This window comes from Chiloscyllium plagiosum, chromosome 6, assembly GCF_004010195.1.
Source record: "Chiloscyllium plagiosum isolate BGI_BamShark_2017 chromosome 6, ASM401019v2, whole genome shotgun sequence".
Lineage (NCBI taxonomy): Eukaryota > Metazoa > Chordata > Chondrichthyes > Orectolobiformes > Hemiscylliidae > Chiloscyllium > Chiloscyllium plagiosum.
Genome location: NC_057715.1, coordinates 97,528,944 through 97,541,890, shown reverse-complemented (window position 1 = coordinate 97,541,890; position 12,947 = coordinate 97,528,944). Strand labels below are relative to the sequence as shown.

Sequence of the window (12,947 nt, the reverse complement as noted above, 5' to 3'; positions counted from 1 at the left end):
TGTATGGAATGAGCTGCCAGAGGATGTGGTGGAGGCTGGTACAATTGCAACATTTAAGAGGCATTTGGATGGGTATATGAATAGGAAGGGTTTGGAGGGATATGGGCCGGGTGCTGGCAGGTGGGACTGGATTGGGTTGGGATATCTGGTCGGCATGGACGGGTTGGACCGAAGGTCGGCATGGACGGGCTGTACATCTCTATGACTCTAAAAGAGCAGAAGCAAAAATAAAACAAAGAAGAAAGGCAGATGAGTGCAGTTAGGCCCTGGGCAAGAGCCTACATACAGCCCTATTACTTGGGCACCATCTTGCACTGGCGTAAATGCTGCAATCTTTTTGAGTGTCATTATTCCCACCGTGCTGGTGAAAAGTCTATTTTCCACAATTTTGATCCAGTGACTGTGAAAGAATTGTATTACGGTTCCATATCGGGATGCTGTGTGGCCTGGAGGGGAACCATATGTCTGCTGCCCTTGTTCTTCTGAATGGCAGAGTTTGTGGTTTTGGAAGGTCCTGTTCAAGGATGTAGCATCATTACTGGGTAATGGCATTAGATATTTGAATGGCATACCTTAATTTTATGTTTCTGTCTTATTAACATTAATGGATTAGTTTATCAGTTTCGTTTGTATGCTAGGAGGCTGAAGCAATATCAGGGACTCTACTTTCGCTGTCCAAGATTATTTTGAGGGTTGGAGAAGTAGTATGTTCTGCATAGACATTTGCACATTGAATAGATGTGCCCACAGTTAAAAGCAAGGAAGAGTAACAGACGTGTAGGGAGGATGTCCTTGACTTTGGGTCTTTTGCAACTACAGTCATGGCCAACGTTGGAGCAAATAAAATCATGGATTTGTAAGCGTAATTAGCGGAATGCAGATATCTTTGAGGTTGTGGGATTGGAAGATTACAGGTAGGGAGGGGTGAGGCTATGGAATGGTTTAAAAACAAGGATGGGCATTTTAAAATAAGATTTTGCTTGACCAGCAGCCAGTGCTGGCCAATGTGCATGTGACTAAGAGGGAACAGAGATTTTCTAGGTGGTGAGACACTGACTGCAAAATTATGGATGGCTTCAAATTTACAGTAGTCAATGTAGTCGACCAGTTCAGAGTGTTAGAATTGTCAGATCTAAAGATACCAAAGACATGAATGAAGGGTATAGCAGCAGTCTTCAAATATTAATTCATTTTTATTTTGGGAGCCATTTACAAAAGCATTGTTATTTTTAATTCATGGACATTGATTCCCAGGATGTTGATTTGGGGTTCAGTGACAATAATGATATGAACAATTTATTGACTTAATTTGGGGGAGACTTTCTTCAACAATTTTAAAAAAAATTGATTTCTTTAAGAATTAAATTCCAATTACCATTTGTTTTTATATCCTCAGCACGTACTTTGTTGAGTATCACTTTCCTGTGGCTACACCTTCAAGAGCTGGAGGCAGAAATGTTTCCATGGCATCTGAAATTACATGGGTAGCTTCCAGCAAAGTTACACGAGAAGGTAAGGCAGATAGACCGTATTCCTTGTGCTGCATTTAATTAAACTTTGTGTGTGATTAACGTTGTATCTCCAACTGTGATTCTGTCTTCGGGAGATTTTTGTAGTCTCAGCAATATCATTTAAAAATGGTGGGAATGAAAACATGATAGAGACTTATTTCTAGCGAGTTTTGGTGAGACCTTAGAGAGTAGGATAATTTGTTAATGGTCCTTTTTTAAAAATGTCAGACTTGTCTTTGCATGCAGAACAGGAAACAATGTTTAGTCGATGATAAATAGCCACAGTATTTGGCTATTACAGCCCTGTTCTATTGATTTTAAATGAAAGTGTAATATTTTCCATATTTTCTTTTGAATTTGAGATCCTTTAGAGTAGTTAGCTGAGATTTAAAAATGTATTTCCCTGAGGGTATAGGTATTTGTTTTTGGTATGAGGAGGAGGAAGAAAAGATGACCTAATATAGTGTGAAAGCAGACCATTCAGCCCATCAAGACCAGAAACTCTCTGAAGAATATGTCAACCAGACTCATTCCCCCTACCCTATCCCTGTAACCCTGCATTTTCCATGTCTAATCTAGCCTGCACGTCCCTGGGCACTATGGCAGTTTAGCATGGCAAATCCACCTAACCTGCACATCTTTGGACTGTGGGAGAAAACCAGGTCACCCAGAGGAAACTCACACAGGCACATGAAGAATGTGCAAACTCCACGCACAATCGTCCAAGGGTGGAATCGAACCCAGGGCCTGATGCTGTGGGGCAGTAGTGCTAACCATTGAGCCACTGTGCTGCCCCAAAAAATAGATTGCCTAGAATGTTCTCATGTGAACTTCCTGCTGTGTGGAATCAAGCATGCTTTGGGTGACGGAGACAAAACCTGTTCAGCAACTTGACAGTGGCCAAGGACAAAACTTCCTGAGATTGCAGTGAGCTGGCAAGAGATAAAGGTTGACATTTAAACACCTACTGCAATGAAGACTGCGTGCCAAACACTGGCCACAACTTAAAAGGTTTTAACTTGGTGAAGTTGCAACACAGGACTGCTTGCATGCCAGTAGTTGAAGCAGCTTACAATTGACAGAGCTATGCAATCCCAGACCCAACAGATCAGCAGTCCTGCCATATCCAATTCTAAGTGATAGTGGACTATTAAACAACAAACAGGAGGGGGGGGTTCCAGAGTATCCCTAAACTCACTAACAGAACATTGTTAAAAATCACACAACACCAGGTTATAGTCCAACAGGTTTAATTGGAAGCACACTAGCTTTCGGAGCGACGCTCCTTCATCAGGTGATTGTACCGAAAGCGTTGCTCTGAAAGCTAGTGTGCTTCCAATTAAACCTGTTGGACTATAACCTGGTGTTGTGTGATTTTTAACTTTGTACACCCTAGTCCAACACCGGCATCTCCGAATCATAACAGAACATTGCGTGAGTGCACAAGACAAGGCTGAAACATTTTGATCTGTAAGTGCCAAGAGTATGTTGCATTTTGGCCTCCTTTACAGGTTTACAGTATAAAAGATGCCTGTTTTTAGCCAATTTGATTCATGCCACATGATACGAAGAAAGATGCTGAAGGCACATGGCACTGCGTATGGCAGAACCTATGGCCCTGACAACATTCCTGCAATACTGCTGAAGATTTGTGCTCCAGAACAGACCACACCTCTAGCTGTTCCAGTACATTACAACACTGACATTGACCAAGCAAAGTAGTGGAAGGTGTCACCAACAATGCTATCAAGTAGAAAGTAAACAGTAATAACCTGCTCACTAATGCTTAGTTTGTGTTCTGCCAGGGCTGCTCAGCTCCTGATCACATTACAGCCTTGGTCCTAAAATAAACAAAAGAACTTCCATCAAGTTTAGGTATGAATGACTGTCCTTGGTATCAGGACAATATTTGACCAAGCATGGCATCAATGAAGCAGTTCAAGAAGGCAGCTCCTCATCAGCTTTACAAGTATGATTAGGAATTAGTATCAAATGCTGAGCAGTAACATCCAATTCCAGTATAAGAATAAATAAAATTAAATGGATGCTCTAAGAAATTTTTAAAAATATTTAAACTTTTTTCTATTTCTTACAGTTGTGAAGTTCCAGCAGCGTTTTGTTTTTCCTATTTGTTTTAGTGGTTTAATGATAGAGCGATGGTGGAACTCTGATCTTGTGTTCAAAATTCATTCCAAAAAGAGTACACAGAAAAAGGTTAGAAGTAAATTATATTTTAAAAGTCTTGGTGACGTAAATGTAAACATTCATTTTTTTTTCACATAGATAACAAAAGCTATAAGAAAATGCCTGGTATAGAACAGTTACAGGCCCTTTGGCCTTCGATGTTGTGCCAACCTTTTAACCTACTCTTAGATCAAATTAACCTACATACTCTTCATTTTACTATCATCCATGTGCCTATCCAAGAGTTGCTTAAATGCCTCTAATGTATCTCTGTACTTCCACTGCTGGCAGTGCATTCCACGCACCCACCATTTTCTGTGTTAAGAACTTACCTCTGATATTTCCCCTACACCTTCCTCCAATCACCTTAAAATTATGCCCCCTCATGAAGGCCATTTCCGCCCTGGAAAAAGTCTCTGGCTATCCACTCTATCTATGCCTCTCAACATCTTGTACATCTCTTATTAAGTCACTTCTTATCCTTTTTCGCTCCAATGAGAAAAGCCCTAGCTACCTCAACCTTTCTTCATAAGACATGCCCTCCAGTCCATTCTAGTAAATCTCCTCTGCACCCTCTCAAAAGCTTCCACATGCTCCCTATAATGAGGCGACCAGAACTGAACACAATATTTCAAGTGCAGCCGAACCAGGGCTTTATAGAGCTGCAGCCTAACCTCAGCTCTTAAACTCAATCCCCTTGCTAAAGAAAGCCAACGCACCATGTGCTTTCTTAACAAGCTGATCAACTTGGCTGGCAACTTTGAGGGATCTATGGACGTGGACCCCAAGACCCTTCTGATTCTCCACACTGCCAAGAATCCTGCCTTTAACTCTGTAATCTGCATTCAAATTTGGTCTTCCAAAGTGAATCACTTCACACTTTTCCAGGTTGAACTCCATTTGCCACTTTTCAGCCCAGCTCTGCATCCTGTCAATGCCCTGTTGCAACCTACAACAGCTCTCCACACTATCCATAACTCCACCAACCTTCATGCCATTCGCAAACTTACTAAACCACCCTTCCACTGCCTCATTCATTCAAGTCATTTATAAAAATCACAAAGAGCAGAGGTCCCACAACAGATCCCTGTGGAACACCACTGGTCACCAAGCTCCAGGCTGAAAACTTTCAATCTGCTACCACCCTCTGTCTTCTATGGGCCAGCCAATTCTGTATCCAGACAACCCTATATCCCATGTCTCCTTACTTTTTGAATGAACCTACCATGGGAAACTTTATCAAATGCCTTGCTAAAATCCATATAAACTACTCCAATGCTCAACCTTCATCAATGTGTTTTGTCACATCTTCAAAGAATTCAATAAAGTTTGTGAGGCATGAACTGCCTCTCTGAAAGCCATGCTGACTATCTCTAATCAAAGTGTGCTTTTCCAAATAGTCATAATTCCTGCCTCTCAGAATCCTCTCCAATACTTGCCCTCCACTGACATAAGACTGACTGGTCAGCAATTCCCAGGGTTATCCCTAATCCCTTTCTTGAACAGCGGAATAACATTTGCCACCCTCCAATCATCTGACACTACTCTAGTGGACAGTGAGTACGCAAAGATCATCACCAAAGATGCAGCAATCTCTTCCCTCGTTTCTTGTAGTACCCTGGGTATATCCCATCTGGCCCGGGGACTTATCTATCCACATGTTTTTCAAAATTTCCAGTATATCCGCCTTCTTAATATCAACCTGTTCGAGCGTATCAGCCTGTTTCACGCTGTCCTCAGTAATGGATACTTTGCTTCAGTATTCACTAAGGACCTCCCCTACCTTTTCCAGCTCCAGGCACAAGTTTCCTTCACTATCCCTGATTGGCCCTACCCTCAATCTGGCCATCCTATTGTTCCTCTCATAAGTGTAGTATGCCTTGGTGTTTTCCTTAATCCTACCTGCTATGCTTTTTCATGCCCTCTTCTAGCTCTCCTAAGTTCCTCAGCTCCTTCCTGGCTAACTTGTAAGTCTCTAGAGCCCTGTCTGATCCTTGCTTCCCTAACCTTAAATAAGCTTCCTTCTTCCTCTTGACTAGATGTTCCACATTTCTTGTCATCCAAGATTCCTTCACCCAACTATCCCTTTCTTGCCTCAGTGAGACAAACCAATCCAGCAATCGCAGCAAGTGCTCCCTAAACAATATCCATATTTCTGTCATACTTTTCTCTGAGAATATCTGTTCCGCAGTTCCTGCCTAATGCCATTGTAATTCCCCCTCTCCTAATTAAATACTTTCCCATACTGTCTGCTCTTATCCTTCTCCATGACGACAGTAAAGGTCAGGGAATTGTGATCACTATCATGGAAATGCTCTCCCACCGAGAGATCTGGCACTTGACCTGTTTCGTTGCCAAGCACCAAATTCAGTATGACCTTCGCTCTAGTCCACCTATCTACATATTGAGTCAGGAATAATTCCTGAATGCACCTGACAAAATCTGCTCCATCCAAACTATTTGCACTAAGGAGGCTCCAATCAATATTAAGGAAGTTGAAGTCACCCATGACAACAGCCCTGTTACTTCTGCACCTTTCCAAAACCTGCCTCTCAATCTGCTCCTCCATGTCTCTGTTGCTATTGGGAATCTAGAGAAAACTCCCAGCAAAGTGACTGCTCCTTTCCTGTTTCTGACTTCCACCCATACTGATTCAGTAGACAAACTTTCCTCGATGACATCCTTTTCAGCAGCTGTTGTATTATCTCTGATTAGCAATGCCATTTCCCCCACCTCTTTTACCTCCTTCTCTATTCCTTTTGAAGCATGTAAGTCCCAACAACCGTTCCTATCCCTGTGGTATCCAAGTCTCCATTATAGCCACAATATTGTAGCTCCAAGTACTGATCCATGCTCTTAAATTCATCATCCTTATTCCAGACAATTTTTGTGTTAAAATAGACACACTTAACCCATCACACTGACTGTAACTTTGCCCTACTAATTGTCTATCCTTCCTCACAGACTCTCTGCACGCTGTAGCTAGGGTGATTAGCCAATATCTTTTTCCTAGGGCAGGTGAGTCCAAAACTACAGGGCATAAGTTTAAGGTGAGAGGGGAAAAGGTTATAAAGGAGCTGAGGGGTAACTTTTTCATGCAGAGGGTGGTGCTTGTACGGAATGAGCTGCCAGAAGCTATCACAATTGCAACATTTAAAAGGCATCCGGATGGATATATGAATAGTAAGGGTTTAGAGAGGCATGGGCAAATGGGACTAGGTCAGGTTGGGATGAATGAATTGGACCGAAGGGTCTGTTTCCATGCTGTAAGAATCTATGACTGTGTCATGAAGTCTCCCTGAATAGGGCCAGCTACAACTGAAACCCTAACTTAATGCCTGTTTTATGTTCGTAAAGGACAGTACCTTTTCATGTTTAATTTAATAACATTGTTAGAAGCACAGGATCTTTTTGGAAATTATCCTGTGCTGAAAATTTCTATTAAATTCAGCTCAGTCTAAGAAAAACATGTTAGGCCACTGTGACTGTTAGTAGAGTGAGGGAATGGACATGTCAGTTCAGTGAGTTCTATTTATGGCCTTGGAAGGCAGAACATAATCATATTTTTGACCACAATCACAATAAATGGTTTGAGCTTTTAATATTGTTCAATGAATATTACTTCATCCAGTTGACTTTTTTTGTTTTCTCAAAATCTGTAACTTGGGCATGAACATCCTAATGCCGAGGAACTGGGGTCTAAATTGCTTTTGAGGCTGTTCCATATACTAGGAACTAGCCACAAGGTCAACACTTGTTAGCAGACCGGGAATTGGTTTCTTACTGATTTCTTCTCCCTCTGAAAACAAAGCAAATTCTTTTTTTAAAAAAAATAGGTTTTTGAAAATGCAGAAATGACACATTGTATATTTATTGCATTAAAAGGCACTTCTTAATGTACATAAATAAGCTTTATGGAATAATTTGTTCCAGTGATTATTACCTAATTTATTTTCTTTTTCATTACAAAAGCCCATTTTGATCGGCACAGCTACTCTTGCACTTCGAGCTGTCATTCAATCAGACTTGTTAAGTATTACCAATGAATTGCCTGTGGAAATGGTGTTTGACAATAAAGGACAACAGCAACCGATTGGTCCTTTAAAGGTAATCATGAGAAATAATTGGAAGACAAATTGTGCATCAGTTGACAGGGAAAATTGTAAAGTGGAAGCCTAGGTCAACTCTTATGCTGTCTTAATTGAGAAATACTACAGGGGCAAGGTCTCAAATCCAACTGCCAGAAAACCAGTGATATCCAAAAATATTTTTTAAACTGCCAGGCATAATTTGTAAATTGTTATTAGATGAAAAAAACAACAACTGTCTTTTTGGCGACTTGCTGTATTTGGCAAGGTTATTGACTTGTTGTGCCTGTTTTTTGCCCTGGTCTGAGTGGCCCTTTACCCAGCCAAACTGATTCGATCTGTCCAAAACCACCCAACTCAAAAATTGGCAAGATCCAAAATCTAGCAGAGATGTCCTGAGGTTGCTGGTTTTGAGACTGCATGTGTGAAATTGAGAGAGCAATATATTTGCAAAGACTAAAAGAAGTAAAGGATATAGCTGGGATTTCAGCAATGTGAGGTACTTTTCGAATTTGAGTAACTCGCAAGTACAAAATCACAAATTAATTGATTTAAACTACTTAACAACTAATATTAAATTAGATGCTTGAAAGAATTTTGGGCAGCAGAAAGCAGTTTATGAATTTACTGCATTAGCCAGAGAGATCTCAGGCTCATTATCCAAGTATGGCATCAAGGAGCCCTACAAAACTGTAGTTAGTTTTACTCAGGGAGGAAACTGGTTTGAATCATACCTAGCTAAAAGGAAGATGATTATGATTGCTGGAGGTCAGTTAGCTCAACTCCAGGACATCTCTACAGTAGTTCTTCTCGTTAATGTCCTAGGCCCAATCACCTTCAGCATCTTTATCAATGACCTTCCTTCCATCTTAAGGTCAGAAGGTGGGGATGTTTGTTGATGATTATACAAGGAACTGTCCACATGCAAGGTAGGGTCAACATCAAGTTTGGAATGATAAGTGGCAGTAACATTTGCACTACGCCGGTGCTGGGCAGTGACCATCTCAAAAAGGAGAAATTCAAATTCTGTAGTGTCAGCATCCTGGGAAGTTACCATTGATCTGGAAAAACCATGCAGATGTTGTGACTACTAGAGCAGGCCACACATGCTCGGAATTCTGCAACAAGTAACTCACCTCTTGTCTCCACAATGCCTTTCCACCATCTACAAGGCACAAATCAGGAATGTGATGGAATACTCTCCACTTTCCTGGATGAGCAGCTCCAATAACACTCAAGTTCAGCACCATTCAAGACAAAACAGCTCGCCTGATTGGCATCCCACCAACCTTTACTCCCTTTACCACTAACGGACAATGGCAGCAGTATATACCTTTTAAAAGATGCGCCTGAAGAATTCAGCAAGACTCTTCTCTAACAATACCTTCCAGACCCGCAACCTCTCATGTATTAGGATAAGGGCAGCAGGTACATGGGAGCACCACTCCTTGCAAGTTCTCCTGTCAAGCCATGCACCTTCCTGACTTAGAGCTGTTTCATTGTTGCTTTACTGGTGCTGGGTCAAAATCATGAAATGCTCTTCCTTACAGCATTGAGTGTTATTCCCTCTGCCATGGATTGTCATGATTTAAGAAGAATGCTCGTCACTCTTCTCAAGTGTAATTAGGAAAGGGCATTAAGTGCTGGCCTATCCAGCAATTCCCACATTGCATGAACTAATGGAAAAAGAAATCAGGGCTACATCGAGTTACCTGATATCTAGTTGTTTGCAGTGAGAACGCTAAAATTGGTCATCATGCCCATTGTTTCAAAGGGACAAAGTAGCAAATGTTGATATTCCTCATCACTATTGCGTAGCAGTCACCTGTTTGAAATGAGTGAGAATGAACACTGGGTGAGACCTGTGCTGCCATCTTGGATAAAACACCAATACATGCATCTAGGCTTTGTAATAGATGACAGTTCCAGAATGGAACCATCTGGAGGGTGCCTGCTGCTCAAGAGTCAATTTCACAAGAGGGAACAGGGAGCAAATTAACAACAGATGAATTCAAATATTAACACAGCAGAAAGATTTACTGCATTAGTCTGAATTTATCATAGTCTAATTTTCTTTCTTCTTTCATTAAAATTCTAACTTCATTTGTTCTATAGGTGGCTATCGAGCTTGTCGCTGACAACAAATATTTTACCAGTGCTAATGCCAGATTAGCTGTTTCTCCTAAAAGGACTTGTGCTATATCTAATCCAGGATCAAAACTTCCGGTAGAGCAGCTCAAAGGTGTTGATGTTTGTCCAGTTGATCCCTGTCCTTTTCGTCCACGTGCCTTTAAATTGTCAAATAAAAGAAATGTTGAAGCTCATTTGAAACAAAGTCGTGCAAACTACATATCCAGACCGAGCTATCAAAATCATCATAATGCTTCCCCTGAATCTGCAGTGCAAAATTCAATAGAACAGTTTAATTTTTCAGTTGAAGAAGAAATGGGTTTTTTATTGCATGTTCTACTGATGGTGCCTGATGGAAAAGACTTTGTCGTGAGGGATGGCAGAATGCAGCAACAGGACAATATCTACCTAAAATGTAAGCTTTTCAGCACAGATGAGGCAACAAGATCTACAGTTAGCTGCAGCACAAGCTGCCCAATTTTCAACTTCTCACTGGTAAGTCTTTTTTTGAGAGAGATTAACAATTAATAATAGATTACATATGTTAAGATTTTGAATAAGACATTAAGAAAGGATCTTAGTTTTGTATTTACTACAAAGCATGGATGGCCAGTAGCCTAACAAAGAATGTGTACTGTGGATGGAGGAAATGAAAACATGTTTCTTAGTGTAATGTCTGATTACCATATGCCAAGCCATTTTACTATTTTATGTGATATGTTTATTTTAAACTAAAATTTGTCCATTTCCACTTACTGTGTAGAACAGTCATCATACGAGCCATTTTCATCTTCTATCTGCAGACCAAAAAATAGAAAAAACTCAAAACTTGGTCTTTGTGAAAGCGGATTGTAGACATGCTGAGTTTGCGCCCTTTAGAGAAAGGCTTCATTTGGCCCAAACTCAGCACATCTGCAGATCTGTCTGGATCTGCTCTGGGTCTGGGTAAGCTTTAGAAATAAAGCTTATTTCTAAAGGGCCCAAATGGACCTATAAGCTTCTGTCATTAGGATTTCACTATGCACTTAGTGTTCTGGATGTAGGTTTGCTTGCTGAACTAGAAGGTTCATTTTCAGACGATTCGTCACAATACTAGGTAACATTTTCAGTGAGCCTCCGGATGAAGCACTGCTGATGATTCCTGCTTGGCTTCTTTGGGTTGGTGATGTCACTTCCTGTGGTGATGTCATTTCCTGTTCTTTTTCTCAGGGGGTGGTAAATGGGTTCAAGTCACTGAGTTTGTTGATAGAGTTCCGGTTAGAATGCCATGCTTCTGGGAATTCTTGTGCGTGTCTCTGTTTGGCTTGTCCTAGGGTGGATGTGTTGTCCCAGTCGAAGTGGTGTCCTTCCTTATCTGTATGTAAGGATACGGGTGAGAGTGGGTCATGTCGTTTTGTGGCTAGTTGATGTTCATGTATCCTGAGCACAACATTGGGCAAACAGGCAGAAAGTTAGCCACCAGGATACATGAACATTAACTAGCCACAAAACGACATGACCCTCTCTCATTAGTATCCTTACATACAGGTAAGGAAGGACACCACTTCAACTGGGACAACACATCCATCCTAGGACAAGCCAAACGGAGACACGCACAAGAATTCCCAGAAGCATGGCATTCCAACTGGAACTCTATCAACAAACACATTGACTTGGACCCCATTTACCACCCCCTGAGAAAAAGAACAGGAAATGACATCACGAACCCAAGGAAACCCAAACATGTAAGTAGAAAGCAGGAATCATCAGCAGTGCTTCGTCCGGAGGCTCACTGAAGATGTTATCTAGTATTGTGACGAAATGTCTGAAAATGAACCTTCCAGCTCAGCGAGCAAACCTACATCCAGAATCTTAACTTGAGCTACAAATCTTCTCAAAACTCACTAGCATTTAGTGTATTCCTACCTTCTCAGTATTCTACACTTCCAGTGCACTTATTTGTACACTGGACATCACTTTTTTTCCCAGTTTGACCTAATAATTAGAAAAGAGCAGATTATTTACCCACCCAGATCTCCATTGTGTCTGATTTTTTAAGCAAAGGATTTAGATGTTTCAGTAAGAACAGAGAAGATGGTAAAAGAGGGAGAAGTGTGGCATTGTTGGTCAAGGAGAGTATTATAGTTGCAGAAAGGATGTTTGGGGACTCGTCAACGGAGGTAGTATGGGCTGAGGTTAGAAACAGGAAAGGAGAGGTCACCTTGTTGGGAGTTTTCTGTAAGCCTCCGAATAGTTCCAGAGATGTAGAGGAAAGGATAGCAAAGATGATTCTCGAAAGGAGCGAGAGAGACAGGGTAGTTGTCATGGGAGACTTCAACTTTCCAAATATTGACTGGGAACACTATAGCACGAGCATTATAGATGGGTCAGTTTTTCCAGTGTGTGCAGGAGGGCTTCCTGACACAGTATGGAGACAGGCCAACAAGGGGCAAAGCCACATTAGATTTGGTACTGGGTAATGAGCCCGGCCAGGTGATAGACTTGGAAGTGGTGAGCACTTTGGTGATAGCGATCACAATTCTGTTATGTTTACTTTAGTGATAGAAAGGGATAGGTGTATACCACTGGGCAAGAGTTACAGCTAGGGGAAAAGCAATTACGGTGTGATTAGGCAAGATTTAGGAAGCATAGGATGGGAAAGAAACTGTAGGGGATGGGCACATTAGAAATGTGGAGCTTATTCAAGGAAAAGCTCCTGGGTGTCCTAGATAAGTATTTACCTGTCAGGCAGGGAGGAAGCTGTAGAGCGCAGGAGCCGTGGTTTACGAAGGAAGTGAAATCTCTGATCAAGAGGAAGAAGAATGCTTATGTTAGGTTGAGATGTGAAGGCTCAGTTAGGGTGCTTGAGGGTTACAAGATAGCCAGGAAAGATCTAAAGAGAGAACTCCGAAAAGCCAGGAGGAGACATGAGAAGTTATTGGCGGATAGGATCAGGGTAAACCCTAAGGCTTTCTATAGGTATTTAAGGAATAAAAGAATGACGAGAGTAAGATTAGGGCCAATCAAGGATAGTAGTGGGAAGTTGTGTGTGGAG

The 12,947-nt window shown here is 41.4% G+C and overlaps 1 protein-coding gene across 3 annotated transcripts in view; it reads left to right on the top strand.

Moving 5' to 3' along the window:
- c2cd3 (C2 domain containing 3 centriole elongation regulator) overlaps positions 1–12,947 on the top strand; it is a 165,548-nt gene that overhangs the window by 49,655 nt on the left and 102,946 nt on the right. For all 3 annotated transcript variants that reach the window (XM_043692198.1, XM_043692199.1, XM_043692201.1), the window contains exons 11-14: positions 1,397–1,512; positions 3,607–3,725; positions 7,668–7,802; positions 9,899–10,408. In XM_043692198.1, the coding sequence (XP_043548133.1) occupies positions 1,397–1,512; positions 3,607–3,725; positions 7,668–7,802; positions 9,899–10,408 (880 nt within the window). The remainder of the gene's footprint in view (positions 1–1,396; positions 1,513–3,606; positions 3,726–7,667; positions 7,803–9,898; positions 10,409–12,947) is intronic.